Below are 27,747 nucleotides of genomic sequence, written 5' to 3'. Positions count from 1 at the left end.
CCCAGGTTGGGCAAACACAGGCCTTGTCAGGAAGAAAAATGCTGGCGTACGAGCTTTGCATGTTATGATACTTTTCAATCAGTTTGAGGCGTGCGATGTTCGCGCAGCATAATTTTCAATGGCGTGTGATGGCGTGTGCTCATTTTTGTTCCATTTTTTCTCTCAAGTAATCATAGTACTCACATACAGCAACACTAATTTTGCCATGCTTTGAAAAGCAGGTAATTTGTTGCAACGAAACTAAAATGTGTGATGCGTTCATTATTCATTATTTTTGAAAAAAAAAATTATACGACGTAGCAACAGAACGAAGAAACATAAAACATGCATGTTACAGTCATAAAACTTTCAGTTAATAATTTTTTTGTAACTACTTTTTTAGGAATAGATTTTTCAAAAAAAATATATCATTAAACATTAAACTGTTTTTTTTTAAAAAAAAATTCCCTCACGTTATTATTGTTGCTTCGATCTTAAAACATCCCCCCCCAAAAAAAGGTAACAAGCTTTGTGACGTCCTGTTTCTACGGCGATATTTTAAAATTATACAGATTTTTGTCTGAGTTATAAAGCAATGTTTGTTGAAAAATATTCAAAAAGCAAAGTCTGCATGTGGCAATTGATCACCATAACTATAATTAGATATCATGCTGGCTCTGTGCTTGGGAAAGAACATGCTGGAAGTGATTTCATGTAACGAAAGTAGTGAAAGCATTTAAAGAAGTAAGAGACGGAAAAGTTGAACTTTAAAATTTTTTTTTTAAATTTTTTTAATTTAAAAAGAGCAACTAAATTAAAAAATATTAATAAATGGTCGGTGGATTAAAATTAATGTCTTATGTTTTTTTTAATATAACTCGCCAATAACATGACATATATAATAGCATGATATATTTTTTTAAAGATTTACTTGCAAGTTTAATTATTGCGTACTCACGTTATTAAAAAGATTCCTCTATTTATTTTACTCACACTCGCATTGTACTTTCACTCTGAAATATTTTACTCGCATTTATTTGTACTTGTACTCTCAAAGATGAGCTTTACTCACGATCGGCACTGTACATTATTCCCCTACGCCTTCATTGAACAGAATATTATTTATTTTGGTGTGCGATTAGCGCACGCCTAAGGTGTTTAGCGTTTTTTTTGGCGTGCGAATATTGCACAGGAACATTCAACATGGCGTGTGTGGGCATGTGCGCGTGTGATTGCACGCCATTTCTGAGGAGGCCTGCAAACATGTAAAACAAATAAGGTTTCTGATTGGTTAATGAAGGTAAAGTCCAGCGCAAAAGGGTTGACAGGCTTATTATGATTGTTGTTATTATCATTATAATTGGGTATATCTGGCTGGAATTCTTCAAGTTCTGGCTGTTGTTGTTGTTGTTCGTGTGACCGTTTTTCATGTGATGGTTGCTGTTGTTCCTGTGACTGTTGTTCTTGTGATGTTGGTGGCTGTTGTGGGTGATGTTGTGGCTGTGGTGGTTGTAGCTGTGGTGGTTGTGGTTGTTCTTGTGGCTGATGTTGTGGAGGTGGAAGCCTTTCTTCACTGGCGTTGATGTTGTAAAGTTGTAGGAGTCAAGTCCTTGAGATCTAAGCTCGATATTTTTCACAGCTAAATCTTCTTGCAAGTCCCTTTTGATGTGGCTTATCAACAACATATAATCCCAAAAAGGAGAGTAATCAGAAATAATCATAACACAAGGCAAGTACAAACATTTACAAAACGTCACACATAAGTAAAGAATTTGCTTCATTTTTTTCTGCTCACTCATTATTTTTAGTGCTTCGTGAACCTCTGTACAAAAACTGCACGTCTTTTCGTTTTGCTTATTCGTTATTTTTGTATGAGCGTGATCGATATTATCTTTTCCTTGGATAACATTTTGTAATGTTGCCTAAAAATAATATTTAAACAATGAAAGTCATTCTTAATTTTTTGTCTATTAAACTCATAATTAACAACTGGAGTTATTGCTTCTTTAAGAACTGATATTTTTTTTTGCATTTTCTGGTTCTTTGGCTTTTTTTCTACAGGTTTTCTTTTTTTATAATTTGATTTCTTTTCAATTTTTGATTTTTTTTGATGTTAAGTCTCGTCTTTGACAGAACAAGTACCATCTTCCTCCGTAGAGTTATCCATCTCTTCTTCATCTTCAATGACTAAGAGTTGTGGGTTTTCTTGTGGATATCTTACGTCAATTTTGTTTAGTTCTACTCTTGAATCTAAAAATAATTACACATTATTTACATGTTAAATAAGAAAGTAAAAAAAGAAATTAATTATAACCAGATTTATATCGGTCTTGGGTTCAAGTCATGCCGAGTCATGCCAGAGACTAGACTATAAAGGTGTGAATCTATCCCTTCTGATTAGCGCTCAGCATAAGAATAGGATTGATATCTTAGGTGGTTGTCTAGTTGAGCGATTGCTGTGCTTGCACGACTTTTGTAGCTCAAATGGGAGCTTTCAACCGCAACAAATAAACTAAATTTCACCAATTTTTTTTGTATCTGCGCTGCAAAAAAAATTTAAAACCTATTTTTTTTCATTGTCCCTTTGCCTAAGTGGACTAGTAATAATAATAGTAATAAACATAGCTAGCACCGTATCCAGGATATTTTTTGGGATACCGAACTGCCAGAGCAACAAAACAGCAAGGGGTCTGGGGGTGGCTGTGATGGCCCCAGTGGGTCCAGGTTTCGCCCAGGTTTCGCCCAGGTTTCGCCCAGGTTGAGGTCCAGGGGACAAAGCCCCCGTAAGCTGTGCGATTTTAGCAATTTTCAGTGCCTTAAACAGCTAAAAATAGTGTCACATATATCTCTCTCCTTATCTCCTTTCTCTAGAGTTTCGTCTGCTTCAAGTTTCAATTTCGGTTATCATACTGCCATTTTGCTTAAAGAAGAGCTAGGGTGTAAAGAGATTTAAGTCGCAACATTCTGAGAACACGTAACCGTCAGTATTTGTATTAAAAAAACAAGACTCAATGTTTATAATAGTGATTTTTACTTGTTCCCATGCAATACAAAAAAATATGGCACTACATTATTGGTCTTGACTTTTGTACTGAATTCGGAAACCCCCGTCTTGATGTTAATTCTATTTCCTAACATGGTGCGTAATTTATACTTATATGAACATTACCAGGACTATGATGTTCTAGGAAAAGCACTAATGTCTCTAACATCAACACATAATAATAAAAATAAATGCTAAATATATATTAGTTCAAAGCTCAATTCGCCTGTTTCCGGTCTTGTTATATCTACTGACTAAAGTCTCGTAATCCTCTTCTGAGAAGTTTTTGGCCTAACCAATAACCAGTCGCATCGGTCTATCAATTGACGTGACAGTCAATCTATTCTGCTGTTTTGTGTGGATCAAGTTAAGAGCTGAGAAACCACCCTCGACATTGGCGCTACTGGGAGCGATAAGAAGGGAAAACTTGAACATTTTCATCAAATCTGGATACTATTCACGATTACGAACCATTACAGCATAAATTGATCAGCTTGAATAGGATGCTCATCTTTACATTTGTTGATGTCATCATGCTTTAGTTCTTTCATAACAAAATTTCGTCATTGCGCACTTTTTCGACTTGAGCGATCGTCAACTTGAAATCATCAAAGAAATGTTTTGTAGGTTCAACTACCGAGCCTTCAAATCTGAATAGAGCGCCAGTTGTGTTTTCTTCCCCCTGAAATAGAGATGTGAGAGACTATCCGTAAAAATTCATGAGTGTTTGAATTTTTTTGACTTGATCTTCCTCAGTTGACGGAGCTGGAACATTGAAGATGTCAAATGCAAGGAAAGTTTGGTCATCGATTTTCAATGCATTATCCAATTCTTCCTCCAGCTCTTTCATGAAAGGAATTTTAACTCTTGTTTTAAAGTCCTTTATTCTTGCTTCCTCGGTTTTGCCATTGACAAGCAGATCGTTATTGCGCAGTCTTCTAGCTAATTCCATTCTCTCGTGCGAGAGGTCAAGGAAAGCTGCAGCATGTAACCGGAATAAGGAACCGTCACTCTCTTCAACCTGTTTCAGAGCTGCTTTCAGGTTTGTCAATTTTGCGTTAATGTTGCCATAAATTAAGTTCCGGAAGAAATTTGGAGAATTTGTTGACGTGATTGACAACATCTGGAAGAAGCAGGAGCATCAATAAGTTATCTGGTTGCAGCTTTTGATCTCGGATTCCACGTAGCTCGGGATCATTTTTCCGTCGCACAATTTCTTCCAAACTGGTGATAAGCCTTTACTCCCCACTATCTCTACAAGACCGATGAAATTTTCTTCTACATTATGCGTATCAGAGTTTACGTATCTTATTTAAATTGACAAAACAGCTCAATCTGCCATGTCTGTTGTTTCATCTGTGAGCAAGTTGTATTACCCAGCAGCAATTATCTTAGCGCATGTTGTTTTCAAAAACTTTTTGATTATATGCCTATTTCTAGCTTTTATATTGGCTTTCTGAACATACTGTCCACGCCTTATCTGACAGTATATGTTAACTTCGTTAACATTCTTTTACATTCTTGCTGTTTGCGAAGTGCCTCCTTATGTTTTGTGGAGTTTTCCTGTGTGACAAATGTCCCTTTTTGGATGTATCCACAGCTTCACTCCTTTTGTTCGCCAATGCTTGCCAACACCATACTTGTCTATCTTCCATTCTAGGCGATTACTAATAAGAATCAATTGGTGGTGGGGTTTACTTGTGTTTAACCAATCTTGCTGGTGAAATCATTGTGTTTATAATAGTGGTATATATTGTGTTGTGTGTAAATCAATTGGGTATATTTGATGTTGTGTTATTACTGCGTACCTGGCTTATGAAACCTTTGAAAAATTTAAACGACCCGAGATGAGCATGAATGATTACCTTATAGAGTTTGAATGATTATATCACAAAATCCAAGTTCACCGTATGGAACTTCCTGATAGAGTTTTGGCATACCGAGTTTTACAAAGCGCTAATCTTACACCAGAGCAGCAACAGTTGGCTAGAGCAACTATAAGTGAATTACGCTATGATTCAATGGTATTACAGTTTAAGAAAATATTTGGTGATACTGTGGCCTCATCTGTGTCAAATGATGCTGTAAAGACAGAGCCTGTTTTACAGGCAAGCGCAGATTCTACGGACCAGAATTACTTCACCAAAAGAGGTGGATATCAGCGTTCAAGGTTTAAAAGAGGAAGGGCTGCAGCACCAAATCAAAGATATGGATGGAGGAAAACCAGATCCAGTAACAGAGTAATGAATCCGCCTGATGAATTTGGAAATATTTCAAAGTGCAATATTTGTCAGTCCATTTATCACTGGGCTGTGAATTGTCCCCATTCTTATGAGAATCAGAGAGAATTATGAGAGATGCAAAAAAAGGAAGAGAGTCATTCAAAAGTTACATTTTTTTCTAAAATTAAAGAAAGTGAAATGCAATCCCTTGTTGATGAAACTTTGTCATGTGCAGTTTTAGACTGTGGTTGTACCAAAACCGTCTGTGGTAAGAATTGGTACCAATGTTTCCTTGATAATATTGATAGTGATAAACTGCCAGAAGAGTATCCAGGTGGAATAGGTTTAAATTTGGAGATAGCGAAGCAGTTTGTTCCATAAAACGAGTAATCTTACCTGTAATCATTGGTTTAAAAGAGGTTAATCTAGAAACAGATGTTGTACCCAATGAAATACCTTTGTTTTTGAGTCAAACATCTATGAGAAAAGCAGATGCAGTTTTAGATTTTAGCAACAATACTGTTAAAATGTTCGGAGAATTCCATCCTTCAAAATTTACCACCACAGGTCACTGTTGCATACCTTTAAACAACAACAGAATAGACTTAGATGAAAAGAATTATGACCATTTGCTTCCTTAAGTTGCCTTTGTATGCGCAAGTGAAAAATCCAAAAAAAAAACAAGATTGTCAAACTTCATCGTCAGTTCTGTCATCCAAGTGCTGAGAAATTAAAATCTCTTATTAAAGCATCAAATTCCTTTTTAGAAGACCGGAGTGAAATCATGAAATTAATTGATAATGTCTCACACTCTTGTAAAGTATGCCTTAAGTATAGAAAACCAAGACCACGTCCTATTGTTGACTTACCAATGTCATCGGAATTCAATCAGTGTGTGGCTTTAGATTTAGTGCAACTTTCACAATCATTGTGGTTTATTCATATCATAGATACTTTCACAAGATTTTCATCTTCAAAGTTACGAAGATAAAGATGTGATAACAGACATTATCTTTGAAATTTGGTTAGCAAGATTCGGTCAACCAAGAAAGTTTCTGGCTGACAATGGAGGAGAATTTATCAATAAAGTGTATGAAGAAATGTGTGAGCAATTTAACATAGAGTTTTCCACAACAGCTGCCGAAAGTCCTTGGTCGAATGGGCTATGTGAGCAACACAATGGTATCATTAAGGAAATGCTTAGTAAGATTATAGAGGATACGAAATGTACACCTAATCGAGCACTTTTCTGGGCTATTAGTGCCAAGAATTCTTTATCAAACAACGATGGATTTTCACCAAACCAGGTTGTAAAAACTATGACTATCCCTGCATCCTCACTGATCAGTTACCAGCCATGAATGATACAGTTTCAAGTAAGACGGTGGCCCATAACCTTGCTGTGATGCATGCATCACGAAGAGCATTCATAGCAGCAGAATCTTCTGAAAAAATAATGTCAGCATAATGTCCAGTGTTACAATGATGTGCAGTATGTAACTGGAGATAAAGTCTTTTATAAAAGAAAAGACAGCGAAAAAATGGCATGGACCAGGCACTGTAATTGGACAAGAAAATAAACAGGTACTTGTCAAGCATGGTGGAAGTTAAGTGAGAGTCCACATTTGTCGGTTGCAAAAGGTAAATCAAGTAGTACATTCACAGAAACCATCACAAGACTCTGAAAAGAGCCCAGAAGTAACAAGTATGCAGTTCGACAACTGTGTTTCACCGGAAGACGAAATTTTTGACATAGTTGATCTTGAAAGTAATACTACGGAAGTACCAGTAACAGAAGCACCAGTAACTGAGGATGCGGCCATTGATAATTCACAAACCAATGGGACACCAATAGAGGAAACATCTATAATGAAACATCAAAAAGTGAAACCACAGTCAATGAAAAAAAAGGCAATACCTCTATATTTCAAGGAATGCCAAAGTTAAAAACCAGAATCATCTATAAGCTAACTCCAGACAGTGAGTGGATTAAAGGATTAGTTCACAGCAGAGCAGGTAAAGTGAGTAGAAAAGGAAAAGAAGGCAGGCAATATGACAGCTGTTTAAATGTGCAAAATGAAGACACAGGTGAAATTAATTGGTTAGATTTCAAAAGATGTGTGAGTGAATGGCAATCGGTTGTTGAAGCCAATGACACTGAAGAAGTATTATTAGCGATAAAACCAACTATTGAAGACGAGGTCTTGAATGCGAAATTTAAAGAATTAACCAACTGGCAAGACAACAATGTTTTCTCCACTGTTGAAGACAGAAGTCAATCTACAATATCCACAAGATGGGTAATCACAACAAAAAATATAGAGGGCAACAAAATTGTCAAAGCTCGTTTGGTCATAAGAGGTTTTGAAGAAGAGGAGGTTCAAAATCTGACTAAAGACTCCCCAACGTTTTCAAAAGAAAGTCTGCGAATTGTACTCACAATGTTAGCAACTAATGAATGGGAATGCCACACCTTAGATGTCAAAACAGCATTTCTTCAAGGTAACCCGATTGATAGAGAAGTAATTATAAAGCCCCCAAAGGAAGCAAACGTAATAGGGGTTCTTTGGAAATTAAATAAAGTAGTATATGGCCTTGCTGATGCTGGGTATTTACGAGTAAAGGAACAGTTAATTGGTTTGGGAATGAAAATGTCTTTTTTTGATGAGGCTTTATTTTATTGGGTTCAAGATGACTGTTGTCAAGGATTGATCGTAATACATGTTGATGATTTTCTTTGGGGAGGATCAGAAGATTTTCAAGTAAAAGTCATTGCATCAATTAGAAAAATATTTCGGCTTGGGTCAGAGAATTGCAGTAATTTTAAATATGTTGGAGTCAACATACAACAATTCAATAATTCTATTGAGTATGACCAAAGCAAATATGTGTCAAGCATGGAACAGGTTGAGATTTAAAGCACCAAAAACAAACATCAAGAACTCTCACATGAAGAGCAATCTAAGTTACGATGTATTTGTGGTCAATTAAATTGGGTATCTTCTCAATCAAGGCCAGATATTTCTTTTGATGTTTGTCAGTTAAGCACAAAGTTAAACCGTGCAAATGTTGATGATGTTATGAGAGCTAATAAATTGGTAAAGAAGTTGAAATTGGATCCTGATATTTGCCTAACATTTTGGAAGTTGAAACCTCCATTACAATTAATCTTGTACGCTAATGCCTCATTTGGAAATCTACATGACGGAAGCTCTCAAAGTGGAATTTTTGTTTTTTTTAAAGGTGTTGAGAACACCATGACACCTATCACATGGCAGTCAAAAAAGATTAAGAGAGTTGTGCGTAGCACACTTGCAGCAGAAACCTTGCCACTTGTTAATGGTATTGATGCATGTATCTGGATGAAAAATGTAATAATGGAAATTGTGAAGACAGATCTAGAAGGTATCTTGTGCTACACAGATAACAAATCTTTGTATGAAGCTGCATATTCAACAAAAGCTTTAGAAGATAAGCGTTTAAGAGTTGACATGGCTTCTCTCAGATAGAGCATCAATCAAAAGGAAGTTATATTGAAGTGGATTCCCACCAAACATCAGTTAGCAGATGTGTTAACAAAGCAAGGAGCAAATAGCACACTTCACTCAATGTGCTACAAAATGGTCATGATGAGTATTAGTGACCAATCAAATGTTGTGTTTTCAAAATGTTTTATTATAAAGTTTTTTTGAGTTTTATTTTTCAGAATTCATTGCTGAAACACCACTTAGCACTTGGCATCACACAACTAAGGACCCAAGAAAGAATAGTCTTCAGTAATTGTTAGATCAAGACTTGTATAGTAGAGGGCATTGGTGAAAAGCCAATTCTCCCCAGGACCACTATACTAAGCGAGTAGGAGTCGCTATAAATTCCTCCCATAGCAGCATAAACTGAACAACGTGCAGAAAAGAAAATAGAGGGAGATTTTTAATCTTCCATTCTAGGCGATTACTAATAAGAATCAATTGGTGGTTGGGTTTACTTGTGTTGAACCAATCTTGCTGGTGAAATCATTGTGTTTATAATAGTGGTATATATTGTGTTGTGTGTAAATCAATTGGGTATATTTGGTGTTGTGTTATTAGGAGAACTGTGAAGATAACCTACAGGTTAGTCACACACATATTGCGAGTTTAACAATACTCAGTGCAATTTTTGCATAACCAGCCTTTATCTTTGGCTGAATAATAGGCGAAGGGATATTCGTTTTCCCAATATGAATGGTTCTGCATCACAGTCAGATGCGTTCTTCCATCTTTCGGTGCCAAGTGGATATCTCCTTCCTCATTGTTATTGTCACCATCATCACCGTTGGATTCAGTACTAAGATCCACACTACTGCTGTTACTTTATAGCGAGCTTTCCTGATTTTTGTTGAAATCCATATTTTGTTCTTCGGAATACGACTTTTGTTCATCTGCATTGGCTGTAGACGTTGATGCCGTAGGAGCTTCTGTTTCCTTTTGTGATTTATTTTCAATTTTATACATATCGAAAAGTGTTCTTTGGCGATTGCGAGCAGACTCAGCTTGCTCAGACCTCTTCGATGCGTACGTAGAGGACTTTTTGTTATGACTTCGTCCTGTGGTTTTTAAACGACCCATGACTTAAACACTAAGTAAAAGAAGCAAACAAAAAAATAAGCGGAACCAGAATCCGAGGAGACAGAAAAAAGAAAAAAAAGCACGGAAATTTTTCTCACCCAACAATATAATACAACTTTGATTGAAATGTAACACCAATGTAAAACTGACAACCAACTTAGATTTTCTCTCGAAATGTAATAAATAAATAAACGTATAAAAAAACAACCGACCCAAATTTTCCTTTCATCATTCTTGGCTTAACGTCTGTTTTCCATGCTAGCATGGGTTGGACGGGGTATATTAATGACCCTGATCCAATTTATTAGCTCTCATAACATCATCAACATAATCTGATCTAGACTGTGTTAGATTTAAACTCAACTTCCTCTGTATCAAGTCTGTCCTTATAACCTCCTGCCAAGTCTTTTTTTAAACAACAAAGGGCTAAGTACAGAGCCCTGATGTACACCAACATTTACACTAAATTCATCACTAAGTGAATCGTTAATCCTGACACGACTTCATTTCTTTGAAATGTAAAATATATTGTGAAACGTATGGACTTTCACGCTAGAAAACAAAAACAAAAAACATAATTTTATCAATTTAATTGTGGGTATTCTCTTTGTGTTGATTTCACGTGGTACACCTACAAAGAATGGGTGCGAATTGCCTCGACTAGCCTGGGTTTTTTCTGCACTCGATTTATCTAATAAAATAAACATGGCGGCAACACTGCTAAGATATTGATCGTTTCTTTTCTTGTTTTTTGGATTTTATTTAATGACAGCGATAAGTAGAAAATGAAGACTGGTATGCTATTTACCTATAAAATAATACCTTAGTATCATAACAGGAGCAATAGAACATTATTTTAAGGGAAATTTCATCTCTAAAATTAAAGTAAAATTCATTTTTTGGGCGTCTGAGTTTGGGCGCCCGTACTAGTCTACCGGTATCGAATTCCCACTGGATACGTTCATGGTAGCTGAATTGCAGAAATTGCTTTATCGACAATTTAAAATTAAATACTCTATAACAAATTTGAAACACTTCAGAGCAAAACTAGGTTGGGTGCAGAGTGGTCCAAGGTATGTTAGGCTATTAGTCAGGCCCGGTCGGGAAAATTTAACCCCGCCAGCGCTAAATCGCTCACGTAAATTACTCTGCGTGAGCGATCCACGTGCGATCACAAAAGCTCGTAATCGTGGTTACGTCAAACGAGCTAGAGCAGGACTTCTTATGTGGTGGTTCCCATGTTATGCATTTCTTTTTGCGCCGCTTTTCGAGATATTTTATTACAGCCATTTCTGTAATCTCCTCTCTTTCTTTTTCTGTCCAAATCTTGTTATTTAAATTGATGCACAAAAGATTCTCCATGGTGACGTGGCTCATACTTAACCTCCTATCGGATAAAAGAAGTGTGAGTAGGCTAAATGCCTCCTCCACTGTAGAGTTTGACGCTGAAAGTCACAAAACTAACTCAACCAACATGCACAAGTTTGGAAACTTAGTACGTTTGAAGGCTAGCACTGTTTTCCAAACACTTAATGGCTCTTCCCCAGAATGGTTGGCTTTTACAAAGCTTCTTAAAGAATGCCATTCACGAAGAGCCACAACTTCATCACACCCAACAAAATCGAACGGCTGCTTAAAATGTAAAAACATTTCTTTTATATTGTCAAACCCAAAAGATTTATCGTCGGTAGGCCACCTCCTACAATCAAACCATATCATCGACTTTAAAACTGGCTCCTGAAAATCGGCGAATTTCGCTTCCAGTAATTCTTTTAACGAAACAGTTTCACCTGTTCCCACTGGAGTAAAAAATTTGAAGGGGACAGCTAAAACAACTTTAACACCTTCATAAAAAATTGAAAGAAGTGTTACATTTTTAAAACATAAAAAAATCTGATCTTTTGATTGTGCCGAAACATTTTTAATGATCGAAACCAAAAGTAGAAAAAAAAAGTGTCGCATGGATAAAAAAAATATGAATAATATTTTATCAAGTGAAGGTATATCAACTTAAAAATTATACAAACCTCTCTACTTAAAAACGTATTTTTCGAACTTTTTATATATTATTAGTAATCTAAAAAAATTAAAAAGAACGGAAAATATTAAAAGAGTATGGGAACGAAATTGGCTCAGCAAAATATTTAGTTTCGATTCACAGGTACCGTCAATCATATGAATGAAACTTTGACGTCATTAAAAGAAAAAGTTAATTTATTTGTAGCAAACAACGCACCTGTTTTTTACAACTAATAAGAAAGTTTTATGTCCCACATGCATGTGCTTGATCTGTAAAATAAAACTAAAAATAATCCAGCCGCCGCTGATCAAAGATATCAACAAAAGGTATTGGCTTTGGCTTGTGTACTTTCAACATATTTAGCAGGAATGCTCAAGCTCATCAAAATATTCGCATCTACCATCAACTGTCTTAGTCTTGAACTATTAGGATGACGGAACTGACAATGAAGTTTGACTGCAGCAGCCTTCTTCTGTAGTATTTTTGTCTTTTGTAAAACATGACATATTGCAACTGCTTCTTCTGTAATGTCTCCTTTGAACTTTCCAACTCTTTCTATTGGAATACAGTCTGTGTTAAAGTATTTATTTTATCGTCAGCGAAGTCTATTCTAGATAGCACATCTACTAGGCTATTTTTATATAATAGGTTCAATCTTCTATTCCCATCTGCAAATCTTCAGGAATATGCTCTTCTGTTATCTTTTAATCGATTTTAAGTTTTATTTTGCCTGTTAGTAGCTCCAAAGTAAATGTTTTCAGGCTTCTCGATTTTTGATATCATCACTACCTTAACCAGTCATAAAATTTGTAAGATCAGTAAAAATTTTTTTTTAGCTACTCTTTGGTTTTGCTGTATTTTAGTTCTGTCAAAGTCGCTTTAATAAGCTGCTTATGACTTTCCGAAATATTTGACCTGTTAATGAAACAACAAGTGAAAACTGAGCTTGTTGTATAGGTTTCAATTTCAATAATATAATCATTTATCGTCATTGATGAAAGTCTGCAAGCTTTTTTAGATACAAGGAGTCTAACTTCTTCACAACTTTCTTAACACCATTATCATAACTTAAAACTTCAAGTTCCATCTCTAAAATTGCTTCTCGTGCTTGACCGGTCAAAGTCAAAATAATATATATGCACATCTGTACTTCTTTCTTCCAGTTCTTATAACACATATAGTGTGTATAGTATCAAAGTGTCGGTGGGGCTTTGTAGCGTGCCAACTTTAACAAGTTAGTACACCCTCTGTTACCAGTGTTAAAAAGGTCAAATAAACATCTAACCTGATAATCCTTGTAACTCTAACTTAAGTTACAAGGATTCTAACACAGCATTGTAATATCTGTACCAATGTACCAAATAGTAACTCCAAACAGTAACTAAAATCCCATCCGAAATTATTGTAATTAGCCTTAAAGTCTAAACACAAACAGTAGGTTAACAAATAGTAATAATAATAACTGTTATGGATAAAATTGAGTAATTGACTTTGTGGTTTTAACACCTGGAGTAAATATATATATTATTCCATACACTAGTTAATTACTTTTATCTCTACCTAAATAGTTGTGTTTGTGTGTTATACTAGCATAAGCAAACAATTTATCCCAACAAATGTTATGTGTGTTAAACATTTTTTCAGGTTCAACAAAGTTTACATGAATTACACAAAAGTATAGATAGAGTAACAAAGCTTTACAGAAGCAATTCCGTACTACCTAAAGGTATTTAATTTTTTAGTTATACAATATTTTTATTCACATACTGTTATTTTACAACAAAAATTCAACAGCATTTCTTTACTTTCAGGGCACATTGCATACAAGTATATGTTTCTTTGTTACTAATTTACTTCAATGTGCATAATGCTTTCCCCTAAAATTTGCTGCCATAGAAAATAAAAAACATCCCATTTTTTAAACTTTTTCAAACTTTCTGTCTTCTTTCAAAAAATTGCATTCATTTTTTTCATAATATTTAACACAAAAATGCAGGCAACAGCATATAAATGTTAAATTTAAGATGTTAGCATTTAACAGGCTCTAAAAGGGAACCAGTAAATTTGACACATAAAAACTATTTTTTCTTATCCTTTTTTTGAGTTCTATCCATGAGTTATAAAATTTCACTTGTACATGAAGTTGCTTTTTAAAAATTTAAATCTTCTAAATACCCAAAGACAACGTAAAGTGTTTGCCAACATTCATTTTTACAATAAACTACCTGCCTATGTCTGCTCACTAAAATCACATATTTTAGTTCAAGGACTGTGTTAACAACATTAAGATATAGAAAAATGTCATTTTTCGCAATTCAAGTTTTCCAATATTGTCTAAGCATGCTTTTTCCCTTGAATAAACTTAAACACTTAGAAATAAAGCTACAATAATAATGTGGATTGGGGCATAAAGTTATCAAAGTGATCTTTTTAGAAGCTATAATCACAAAAAGGCATTCTGGTCCTTTGCCAAACTTACTTTCCAATTATTAAAAAAACCATTCATGAAGTCTTTCTTTTCTAATTTCTATCAATGCATTTGTTAGTCACGATGCCTCTGTATTTCAGTGCTGTTTACAAAAGTTTACTGTATTCAACTGCTTTGTATTCTAATATGACCAATGTTTTCACATTTCAGGTGAAGAGGTTTTTTTCTTTTACCAGCAACCAACTGATGAGTTCTTTTTAAAAGAAGAAACATTTACAAATGCTTTAACAGAGTACACAAGAAAACAATTTTTCGAGGTATATAACAATTATTTACTTTTATTCAATATGTAAACAGTGCCTTGATCTTTAAGGATACCGTAACCCCCTGAGACACATACTCAGTATATTTAAAATATCCCCTCTGCTCAATATATTAACCCTAGCAAATATATATATTCTGAAAGCTGAATAAATTATCTCTAGAATGACGATAAAATATTTTCATAAAAAAAATCCAAAAAGAAAAAAAATTATATACAAAAATTCACCCTTCCAGTTCATTTTGTCGAACACTCCCCTCAGTAAAGTTTTTGTTCTTTGAAAAAAATATCATTGCGAAGCTCTTAATCAGCTTTAAAAAAATTTGCTTTTTTTACTCAAAACAACACGTGGTTCCAAAAATATAGCATATTTTGTGTCACAATAGCTGTTTTATGACAGATTTATCTATTTTTAAGCATGATAGATCAATAACTCAATATTTCCTCACTTTCTGCATTAAAAAAGCAAAGTTTTGTAGCCAAAGATATAATTGCTTCAACAAACTTTTTTCGTACAATTTCGACAAGATGGAAGGGAGTGTTCGACCAAAAATATATACCGTTATAAAAAATATATACTGTTACAACTTTTATTTCGAGAAAAAGCAAATCAAAGACCTTTGCTTTTACCTGCAAGAATCATGGTTACACCCACTTAAACGTTATGAATAATTAATAACTCATGAATATTTTATTTAAATTTAAAGGTAAAGTATTTTCGCAGAACTTTGGGTCTAGTTATTGTTAAACAGACAACAGGATAATATAACATAACAGGATAAAAACGAATAAAATAAAGAAATAAATTAAAAAGGTATAGATGATAAGTAATAATATATTTGTATAGATTATTAAAGTGTAAATGTTTCCTTGTTTTATGTAGGGATGCAATTTTTTATTCGTTCTTCATAAGTCTCTTTAATTATTATACAGATTAAGTATATTTAAGGAATTTTAAACTTTGAGCACACTATTGAGAACACTAAAATTATAAAGAAGATTTTTCTTCATTTTATCACTCTTAACAATAAATATTTTTGATGCTTTTTTTAAAAATATCAGGAAATTATGCCAAGGAATCAAAATTAAAAAAAATATTTTTTTTAAAAAAAATGACCCTGAAGGGGGTTACCGTATCCTTAAGCGTTGTACAAAAAAGATTTCGTTGTTGCAGTTTTGCATTATTAATAACTATACTAGCTGTTTCCCGTGGAAGAATCCACTGTATTTCTCATTTAATTCATGTAACAGTTTACGTCCATTAAAAAAGAAACAATACAGCAGTTCGGTTCTTACAATCTGCATTATTATATAAATGACCAAAAAAATTGAAGGTGTGCAACAACTGCAGTATCTATGTGACATTTAAAATCTAAATCTACTAAAATTACTTGCTCTGACCCTTTGACAATGCGAAAATTATTTGGAAAGAGGTTTACCGAAGCATTTCAAAATACATCCCACCCATGAAATTTAAATCACTCATAATGTCACATACAAAAAAAGCTGATCAATGTCAAACACAAATCTCTTTTGATGTATATGTTAAAATCAGTTAGTTTATTGCTAACCCCGCCAAAAGTTGACATAAAATGTGAAAAATAAACAATAAATTGTGCCTCTGTCAGAAGTTTTTTATCTAAGGTGTAAAAAAATGGATTGTAAGGATAAATTATAATGCAACAAAACGTTTTTTGATATATTGTATATGGTCCTTCCTCACTAAACTAAATTAATAAAAATCGGTCTTTTTAGCAACTTGCATTCCGTTTTACAATCAATAAAGTTTTACACAAAATTTTACATCTCACATAGTATTTTGTTACAAATGTTTACATAGAAAATATATAAAAAAAACAGCTTTATGGTGTAAAACTAATTGGCCAAAAATATTTTTTGGCTAATTAGTGAAATTAGAAATGCAAAAAAAAAAAGGTTTGAGTCATAAAAAGCCATGTTAAGACAACAATAATCAATCTAACATTTTACTTTATGTTAATTTTAGCACCAAATTTTTAACACAAAATACAAATTCTAAATAATATATATATAATAAATTCTCTTATTTTGGTTCATTGCACACCCACCGTCTCCCACAAAAGTTTAATCAAAATGTAAACGATGAGAGACAAATTATTTTGGTATATCTGTCGCATATGCCCTCTAAAACAATATTTTAATCCAAAATGCCAAAGAAAAACAGTTTCCAAGAAAAAATCAGTTATTTCGATGATATTGCATACACTCTTTCCCCACAAAAGCTTCACAGAATGTAAAAAAAGAATGGTTGTAGGGAGTACTTCTGACATAACAAAAATCAGTTTTTTTGACATTTTGCATATACTTACCCATTAAATCATACAGAATATTTAAAAAAAACTACTAAGGGTGCAAGGTGTTAAATCTAATTAACATAAGATGTCAAAAAAAAGATTCAGTTATAATACCTAAAATCAGGTATTTTGGTCTATTTCATACCATCCTGTCCCAAAGAATTTATATAAAATATAAAAATTGAGTGGTAAAATAGAAACCTGCAGCTTTCTATTTTTTTATATGTATCTTGTAAATGCCTTCTACAACAATAAGGTAATCCAAAATGCCAAAAAGAAGAAAAAAATAGCTTATATACAAAGGGTATAAAATCGAAATCAATGAAGTAGCTCTTTTGATGTATTAAATATGGCCATACGTGTTTAGTAATTCTAAATTAACAAAAGTCAGTTCATTTAGCATGCTGATTTATGTCTTTGCCCACAAACTCTTACATAAAAATAATTTGAAAACCATAATTTGGAACAAATTAAATTTACATTTCAAAAATAAGTAATTTCTGTATTCTATTTTTAGAAATTTTTTGCAGGAAAACACGCAAACCAAAAAAAGAATCAGGAAAATGTTTAAAAAATTCAGCGTTAATAACGTTTGATGGATTTTGTAGGAATTTTACTTTTTGTATATGTATATGTCAGAATTGAATTTCTCATTTTAATATAAACACGCCAATGGCTTGCAAGGTGTAAAGTCAAATTTTACAAAAATTAGTTCTTTTTGTATATTGCATTATCCTTTTGTCACAAAATATAAATGGAAAGTCATTTCTGTGGAAAACCATCTCTGTACATTTCTTACCCTAAATGTAAAAAATCTGTCAAATAAGATTTAAAAAAAAACACAGGTTTTTTTCGGTGTTAACATGTAGTACTCCCTCGAAAAAGTTTAAACTTTTCTAAAATAAAACGAAATGTCATAAACAAAAACATTAAAGTCAGAACATCTAGAACAATAAAAATCACAATTAGCTACCAGAATTACTACATGTTAAAAATGCTTTTGTCATATTGCATGCAACCGATGTAAGTTTAGTTACACAAAATGTGTAAAAATACATTATATATATCTGCATAAAAACGAATATCCTTAAATATTATATAATACTTTCTTAAAAGGTGTTGTAGCTTGTTATATCTTCTAATTTAGGCCTAAAATGTCAAGTCAAATAAGTTATAGGAATGTAAAAGCAACATAAAACTCACAGGTTAGCTAGCTAGGTAGCTACTGGGAATCTTTAGTTTAAAACTAACATTAGCTAGCTACAGCAGCTGGTGGCTGGTCACTTAAATATAAACTGGAGACTTAGCTAGGTATAAAGAACATGGCAACATATATATAAATTCCTAGCTATATCTAGCTAGCTAGTTGTTGTTGGTGGTTGGCTTTTTATAATGCTAGCTAACAAACATGTCTTGCATCAATAATATCATTAAAACGGAAAAAAGCGTAAACAAACCTTACAGAAACCTTGCTATGATTAATTTATAAATACTCTTCTTCAAATGTTTTTTAAAGATTTATTTTAAAGGAAAGAGTAAAGAATACTCAAAAAGAATAGCCATCTTTTTTGTAAACACAATTTCCGTTTTATGCTAGGAACTTCATTTAACAGTCCGCGTGCTTTGTGAATATGTAATACCGTTGCATTTGTAGCGATACCTATATATATATATGCCCATATAGATTTTTTTGGCATAAGAGTATATATATTTATATCGTTATTAGCTGCGGGTTATATACTTACACCTTATGTGCGATTTCTATGAAGTACATTTCTAACCTTTTTAGTTAAATTTTAGCATACGGCCACGTCATAAGAAAGTGACCCGTGATTGCCGTGTCGTGGACTCACAGTTTCACTCACGCAAGGGAATTAATATATAAGATTTTAATGTAGGGTATTGCTGACTTTGCTGGGGCTCGAGATCAATCCCGCTATGAAATACTAGATGTCAGTAAGCCTGAAAGTCTGCTTATAAAAGGTGTGCTTTAAGATGTTTTTGTTTGATTTTTGTTTAAAGATAAAGGAAGCGGGTGACCTAAGTCTGTTTTAAAAATTGTATTCTTAATTTCCCAAACGTCTGAAAGTTTTTTAGATCTTTAAAAAAACTTGCATAACAATTGTATTACATAACAACAATTTTTTGCTGTTTTACTTGCATAGCATTCCATACAAAAGCTGTCAACATTCAGGTCTATGTTTACCTAAAATTGTCTACCTTATGATTTTGTTGCAAAGAGTTCTAAAAAGGTAAATCTTTTATCAAGTATTGTGTTTTTCAGGAGAAAGCGAAGAAATACGACTTCAGGACCATCAAGAACTTCAAAGGCTTCAATTGCTGTATGTTTTTCTTTTTTAGTTGCACTTTACTATTTCTTTTTTTTATTATCGTGCCTCTATGTAATGTGCTTGCTGTCTTGAGTCAAAGATGGGATAGCTGTGAGTAGTGAATTCCTTCAATTTTTTCCGACAGGTGAACTCCTGTAGATTGTTCCTCGGGTTAATGACTAGTTGTCAGAAGCAGAAATGATTAATTGATTTATTTTTGAAGATTATCATTGTAGGTTGTAGAAAAAGTTTTGTAATCAGTGAAAACCAATTGCAGATATTTTTAACAAAACATTTTCAACATGTTTTTATACATTTGTTGCAGATTCATCTTCTGCCTTCTTAATTATCCAACAAATTAACCAATTTTTGAACATCACCGGTAATACACCGGTAAAAATTCATAAAGAATTTACAAATAAATACCAAAAATCAGGTTGTTTATTGATGTTATCCAGCAGACAATAAAAATTGGTTGTTTTTAAAATGTGAAATATTTTTATATGGATGAAGAAATAGACAACAAAGGAGAGTTTGATTGTAACATTATTGTTATCCTACTTATTTTGACAAAAAAGATTGTTTGTTTTGTTTACAAAATTTTTCTTTGGAATCATTGCAATGTCTTCAGTCTTGGAAAAATATGAAGTCTTTCCATTAAATGTCCCACTTAAGCAAAGTTTTTGCTCCAAGGGACGAAGAAAAAATGTACTATTTAGCGGAACTCCTACTTATCGGTGGTCTCACTTAAGTGAAATTTTTTCCTTGAAAAGGGTAGGAAAGTTCAAGGGACAGAGAAAAAAGCGTACTTTATAGTGGACTGGGGTCCCACTTAATGACAGTATACTGTAATAATATTTTTTTTTAAATGAAAACTAACGAAAAAAACTTACATATGTTTTTTTGTAATAAAACATTCTTACATATCAAAACAACACAGCATAAAATTTTTTCCCCAAAAACGATAATTACAATAACGTTCGCCACCATTATCGAACAAAAGCCAACTTGGTACATATTTCGTTCATTTGTGATGTCACATGCGGTATATAGCTTGTGAAGATTCACTCACTTCTTGGAAAAGCTAAGTTCCAGTAGAACAACATCACTGTAGAAAAAATAATTTTTAAGAATTTAGCAACATGCAAAAGAAGGTAAACAAAGAAAAAACTTTGAGACTGTTTTTGTTTTGTTTTGCTATCACAAAATCACTTACCACAAAATCCCTTTCAGTACACTTTATTAAGCATAATCATTTGAAGTTTTGTTTTTAAATTTAGCACATTAAACGAAGCACCTGTTGTCTTTTAAGATGTTTTAATACAAAAAAATAACACAACAAAAATTTCATAATAAATTTGAATGCACGTAACTAATATTTATTATTCTCCAAGTGATAACTTATGTCTAAAACTCTAAAACTATATTTCTAATGGTAAAACATCATTCTATTCTGCAGAAGATATTATTTCAAAACATGAAAAATAAAATTACTCTCACACAATCTCAAGAGGCACAGTTTAGCAATCCCTCCCTTCGTTAATTTCAAATGCGTTTGTTTACATTCTTGCTACTTTGACCTTAAATATCTCAAGAACCAAAGCTCACAAATATAAAAATTTTAACACAGTTCATATTCACACTATAATGAACATTTTAAGCACAATGACCGCCATTATTATGTCCGTATCATCACAACCAGAAACCAAGACTAGCTGTTAATCCTTCCATATTTTGCAGCATTCCAAGTAATAATAATTTTTGATACAAGAGGGTGGACATCAAAAACTGTTACTGCACAAGATCGTTCTCAGGTCCCCGAATCTGATTTAGAATAAACAGGTTGATGACGTCATCAAAAAACCTTTAAACCTCAATATCTCTGCAACCGTGTTGCAAAAGTATGTGATCTTCACCGACGTATCCAGACAGGTTTTGCTACCGGTTTACCGGTATGGGATCCCAAATTCTTATCCCAAAAAATTAAAAAATGCAAAAAAAAAACAAACTATAAGCTCTAAGTAGTACGTTTTTCTTCAGCAAATTTGCGATCCTTCAAAACAATTAAACTGCTTGGGTTTGACGTACATGCGATCACCTTTGTAACATTTGAATGTTTTGAATTCACGAGCCTACCACCATCTTTACTCACTCGGCCATTTTAAAATAAATCGAGTGAACGATAGCTTCAGCCTATGTTATAGACCCAACGCTACGTCTGAATGTAGGCTAGTGAACGGTTTCATGTCGAAATCAATACAGCCCTGGCGACAAATAAATTTACAACAAACAGACATCGTGTCGCCATTATATAAAAAACAGAAAACTAACAGATGGCCTATATATTTATATTGAAGTATTAATTCTGTGAAGAAAGTTTTAACAGGTATTTATCAGCAACAAAGACTAAAAACGAAAAATATTATAAAATTAGGTAATAAAATGCAAGTAATAATTGTACAAAATTTTGCTGTTTTGAGTGCCGCAAAGCCATTTTCCGGTGGAGATACTAACCTAAGCAAAAGTTGGTATAAGAAAACGGTAGTCCCAAAAAAACTCTGGAGATGTCACTGATCTTATACAATTTCTTGATCAGCGTTTTAAGATCTATACGATGAAAGTTTTTTTGTACTTTTGGGGGCACTTTGCTGGCATCAGCAAAATTTTTATCTCCTTTGCCGTCAAACAGATGGATTTTTCAGTCAGTGTATTATCAATATGAACTTTCTTTATTATTTCCTGAAAATATTGACCTTAAGGCACAAAGAAACAGTTTTGTTTAATTTTTTAAGTTGCTGAGTTAGCAGATATATTCATTTATAAATAGGCAATAAAGAAGAAAATACGTAGCTTTCACGAGCTCCAACTTTTTACAAAATTATGATTTTACATTATTTTCTGTTTGAAAATAAACCTTTGGGATGTTCGTATAACAAGGGTGTGCAGAAAACTTTTGTTTTATTGTATTTTTGTCCCAATAGCCTTTTTTTAAAGCAATCTTATTACCATGCTGCATCTACCCGCTGTCAAAAGAAAAATATATAAAAACAAGAATATTCTGCACACTGTTTTTAAGCTGTATGATTTACTAAGGTCGTGTTGAAATTTTAAAGAGAAATGAAAATGCTATCAGAAGTTAGAGCTCTTCGGGTGAGGTGCTATTGAGATCGGAGTTTATTTTTACTTGATGCGCCATCTTTGTTGTTATTAACATTTCCCTTTAATAATTACGTCATTTCTTTCTGTACAAATCCGCAAGTGCGTAGACTAAAGGAGGCAATATATGATCCAATTAATCAAATTCGATATGTCGAAATTATATTGAGCATTAAAATAAAATTGAAACTTAACAGGTGACAAGGTGATGATACACGATCCAGTTTATCGAATTCGATTTATAGAAATTATATTGAGCATTAATATAAAATTGAACAGATATTTGATAATTTCCTTTCGATGAAATGTCTTTAGAGAGTGAAGACAGAGTTGAACTTGCTGCTGTTACAGTTAACAACAATTAAAAAGTTAAGGAAATGTTAAAAACGGAGTGTGTTATTTGTTACTAAACGAATTTCAATTAGAGCAAAAAGATTATTTTAATTTTCTTTGGATGTCTTCTCTTAATAAGCTCCATTCACTGATAAAAATCTCGATGTTTTTAAACGTCCTTTAGTAATGTTTATTTTTCAAATAAAAACTCACATTTTTCTTAACGCACATTTGATGTACAGATTTTGAGCATTTTGATTGGTTAAAAGCATTCTGATTAATCCAAAAAGTTGAACCAGTCGGACTTTTTGAAATTGAATTTGACAAGTCTGAATATGCTGAAAGCATACAATTTTTACATGATACAGGTCCAAAATTGTCAAAGTTGACTGATCGAATTTGATTAATCGGACCGTGTATCACCGCCTTAAAGCTATATTCGGCATCATCATCATTCTTGGCTTAACGTCCGTTTTCCATGCTAGCATGGGTTGGACAGGGTATATTAATGACCCTCTTCTAATCTGATCTAGACTGTGTTAGATCTAAACTCAACTTCCTCTGTATCAAGTCTGTCCTTATAACCTCCTGCCAAGTCTTTCTCGGTCTGCCTCTGGGCTTTGCCCCAGGAACTATCAAGTCTCTACACTTTTGACCCAATTATACTCCTCCATTCTTTCCAAGTGCCCCAGCCAATTCAATCTCCTTATCTGGATAACATCTTTAATTCTACGGATACTTAGCCTGCTTCTTAGCTCATCTGAACTCTTTCTGTCTCTCAAACTGGGGTTACATATCCACCTAACCATTCTCATATCATTCCTTTCTAAACGGTCAAGATCTTCCTGCTTCACTACTGCCCATGTCTCACTACCGTACAACATAACACTTCTTACACAGGCCTCATACAACCTACCTTTTACCTCAATTGACAAGACCCTGCTAGTCAACAAAGGAAGTAACTCTCTGAACTTTTTCCAAGCAGAACCTATCCTGCAAGTAACACTTCTTCCAACACCCCCTTCACTGCCCAACATATCACCTAAGTAACAGAAGTTCTCAACTATCTCTAACGAGCCACTGTTGTACATCATTAAAGCTGGAAATATTCTCTTTAATCTCACCTTTGCAACGCTTGCATACAAACTGAATGTCAGCTGTTAACCTTCCACCAATACTACTGCACTTCTTATGTACCCAATGCTTGCAAGTCTGACAAAAAATTGAGTTACTACCAACCCCTTTCCTGCAAACTCCACAAGGCGACTTTCCAACTAAAAGGTCACACTTGGCTGAAATGACTTTAGAAATCAGATAGATCTGAAATGACTTTAGACTTTAGGCTGTGTTAACCCTTAGCCCTTTTTCTTCTAGTCCTTTCTTCCACTTTTCAACTCTGCTATGGGAACCAAATCATCTGCATACAATAACTCCCATGGACAACCTGTTCTGAACTCCATCGACAGCGCTTGTAAGACTAAAAAAAACAATAAAGGGCTAAGTACAGAACCCTGATGTACACCAACATTTACACTAAATTCATTAGTAGGTGAATCGTTAATCCTGACACGACTTCTAGCATTGCTGTACATAGACTGTACCATCGTAACTAGCCACTCATCCACACCTACTCATAGCCCACCAAATAACTTTACATGGCACTCTATCAAAAGCTTTCTCTAAATCTACAAAGGCAAAATAGAGATTCTTTCTCTTTCCTAAATACTTTTCCTGAAGCTGTATGAGTAAAAATATTGCATCTGTAGTGCCACGCCCTGGAACAAAACCAAATTACATCTTATCTATATCAATTCTTTCTCTAAGTAACTTATCGATCACTCTTTCAATAACTTTCATTATTTGATCAACCAACTTCAAACCTCTATAGTTACCTCTTTCTAATGCATCACCCTTGCCCTTGAAACAATTCACTATTACACTCGACTGCCACTCACTCAGAATAGCACCATCCTTTATAATCTGATTAGCAAGACTTGTAATAAGCTCAACTCCATTATATCCAGATGCTTTTACCATCTCTGCAACAATACCTGATACTCCTGCAGCCTAGCCAATCTTCAATTTCCTAATAGCCTCCAATACACATTCTGTCTTGATCTGCATAGCTGGCCCTTCTATAACATGATCATCAGACAAATTATCCTCATCCCAATCAAACTCAGTGTTAAGCAACCTCTGATAATAATTCTTCCAAGCTACCTTTTTCTCCTCCTCTGTGCTAGCCAAAACACCTTCATCATTACGTATACCCTTCTCACCTACAACATCTTGATTAGTCTTCTTCATTTGCTTTGCTATCTTGAATACCTCATTGCGCTGGTCTTCCCTTCTTAACACATCTGCAAATCTGTTTCTCTCTACTTCTGATTGTGCCTTATACACTGCTGTACGAGCACGACGCTTAGCTTATAATTAAATATTTTTACTACCACTTGACTTCCACTCTTTTCAAAGTTTCCTCTTTTCCTTTATACACTGGTCAACCTCATTATTCCACCACCAAGTCTAGCTGGTCCTTTCGTCCACCCACAGGTATCATCAGAAGCTTCTAGAAGACAATTCTTCAAAGTAGTCCAAGTACTTTCAACATTGTCACTATCACATTGACCATTGTGAGCTAACTGCTGAACTTTTGCACTAAATTGTCTTGCTACAATCTCTTCCTTCAGATACCAGACTTTCTGACTTGTCTGACTTTCTAACCAGGAAGTAATCCTGTGTCTTACAGCCACCTTACTCTTATGTTATCATCCTACTCTGTCTCTTACTGAATGATGTGTTGCATGTCCGTTGCCATTCCAAACTCAAGCAACCTCTCCCTTTTCTTATTTCTGCTCCCAAATCCATAGCCTCCATGCACACCTCTATAACCTTCAGATGATTTCCCAACACGACTATTAAAGTCGCTGCCCACCATGACAAGTTCAGTGTCTCCAAACTTTGATGTGACTGCTATTAACTCATCATAAAACTTATCTCACTGAGTCCACACTGTGGAGCATAAACTGACAGAAAAGTGACAATCCTATTACCTATCAAAAACTTTATCACTATAATACGACTATTAACACGCATAACATCTAATACTTTTTCTACCCACTTCTCTGCAACGAATATGCCAACTCCTCCATATCCATCACTATTACCAATCCAAAAAAGCTTATACCTTTTTTATGCAGAACTGATTAATTATTCATTTTAATTTAAAGGTATTGTCCAGTAAAAATATAATAATAAAAAAGAAGCCTGAATTGAATTCAACTTTTCTTATTTGTTGCAAAAATATAAGAGATTATATTTCTAAAGTTTTACAACTCTAATACCATTTCCTTTATGTTTACAAATTTTTCATATTGCACGTTTTTGAAAGCAAATTTATACCGAAGCCATTCTACATGAAAGGGAAGTTAAAATAATTCTTTACGCGGAACAATATTACCAGATTAAATTTAATTTTTTTAAATATTTTACCCCCCTTTTTAAAAAAACGTAGCAATTTATGAATTTTTAATTTCAAAGCATGCAACTCACTTTCAGAGATAGAACTTTATGTCACTGTCCACACAAACAGAATGTCTTTCTCTACACAAATTAAAGTAGATTATTTTAAAGCTGCTTTATTTTTTGTGCCGGAACTGAGACCAGACGCGGTAAGATTATTTACATAAAAGTATATCCGTGGCAGTGGCCGATGCTCAAACACAGACAGCATTGTGCGATGGTGAAATGAAAAAATGTGACGCCACATGTCGTCAATTTGAATTCCTTGACGAATCTGGTAATCATTTTTTGTAATATACTAAACTATCAACTGTTGCCGTCATATCGAACATATATCGTACTCCAGAAAACTGACCAGCAATAGGAGAAATTCTAGAAAGTGCAATGATTGTTTTATACTTCCTCGACAATTATAAACCTTGTTCCCAGTACCCCTATTCTATTACTAAAGTTACCTCAATTAGCGAAATGCTCCCCTTGAATTGACGACCCCCCAAAAATGTCAGAAAATTTAATAAACGCCCCGGGCGTTTATTCGAAGCATTACAGTATGTATATTTTAACCAGCTGCAAATATTTTGAAAACTGTGCAACCTTGTTTCCAGTACAGCTTTCTGTTTAATTTTTAGTATAAAAAAGTACCGAGTGTGAGGTTGTTTTTAATTTACAATCAAATATTCTCGCTGTCAACTTCATTTGTCCAAACAAATAAATTTGAGGTATTTTTTCACCTTCTTTGAAGCCAGTATACCCCCCATTCAGACTTGAATATTCTCTATGTAGCCTTTTCCCAAGTGGTTATGAACAAACCAACAGAATTGGTGGTATGCTGTATATCGATAAGATCTAAAAATATTATGCTGAAATAAGATTGGAAATACCATGGCAACAGAAATTTCAAGAGTGCTAGTGACTTACTTGTTAGAAACTTCGTCCTTTTTTTAAGTCCCAGCTTTCCTGAATGTGAAAGCGACTAACACTGTTCTTTAAAATCACAACCGCTTTGATATCTTTGTGGTCTGTTATACATTTCTTATCTAAAACACAATAGAAACCTTGTACTGTCGCTCACTTATAATACCAACAGTAGAGAATGTAAGATCAAATTTTATAGGTACCGTGTAGCTGGTGGTATTTTATAGTGTCCACCTCGTTACAGCACAAACACTCAACAGCTGAAGGCATCCTCTCGCACTTTTCACACAAGCCCCAGTCACTTACATCTATCTGTGTGCGAGAAGCAGCGGGTGATTCTGGTGTGTCTGCTTAATCGTCATTATAAGAGGGAATTTGTGTTTTGTTATTGGGTCGTTCTAGCTCAAACTAAAATGCAATTATGTTCACACTGCTGTTTGTGAACATGATTGATAAACGTAAAAAAATTCTGTTGGGAATAACATTAATTTTTTTTCTTTGTTTCTCTTTCTGCACGCTCCAACCTCTACATGGGGG

At 33.8% G+C, this 27,747-nt stretch overlaps 1 protein-coding gene across 1 annotated transcript in view; it reads left to right on the top strand.

The window, feature by feature from the left end:
• LOC130630185 (HAUS augmin-like complex subunit 3) overlaps positions 1-27,747 on the top strand; it is a 61,704-nt gene that overhangs the window by 12,208 nt on the left and 21,749 nt on the right. The window contains exons 4-7 of the mRNA XM_057443581.1: positions 13,516-13,597; positions 14,510-14,616; positions 18,853-18,937; positions 19,239-19,296. Of these exons, the coding sequence (XP_057299564.1) occupies positions 13,516-13,597; positions 14,510-14,616; positions 18,853-18,937; positions 19,239-19,296 (332 nt within the window). The remainder of the gene's footprint in view (positions 1-13,515; positions 13,598-14,509; positions 14,617-18,852; positions 18,938-19,238; positions 19,297-27,747) is intronic.

This window comes from Hydractinia symbiolongicarpus, chromosome 2 (assembly GCF_029227915.1).
Source record: "Hydractinia symbiolongicarpus strain clone_291-10 chromosome 2, HSymV2.1, whole genome shotgun sequence".
In the NCBI taxonomy this organism is placed as follows: domain Eukaryota; kingdom Metazoa; phylum Cnidaria; class Hydrozoa; order Anthoathecata; family Hydractiniidae; genus Hydractinia; species Hydractinia symbiolongicarpus.
The sequence above is the reverse complement of the archived record's forward strand: the minus strand, read 5'-3'. Positions and strand labels throughout refer to the sequence as shown.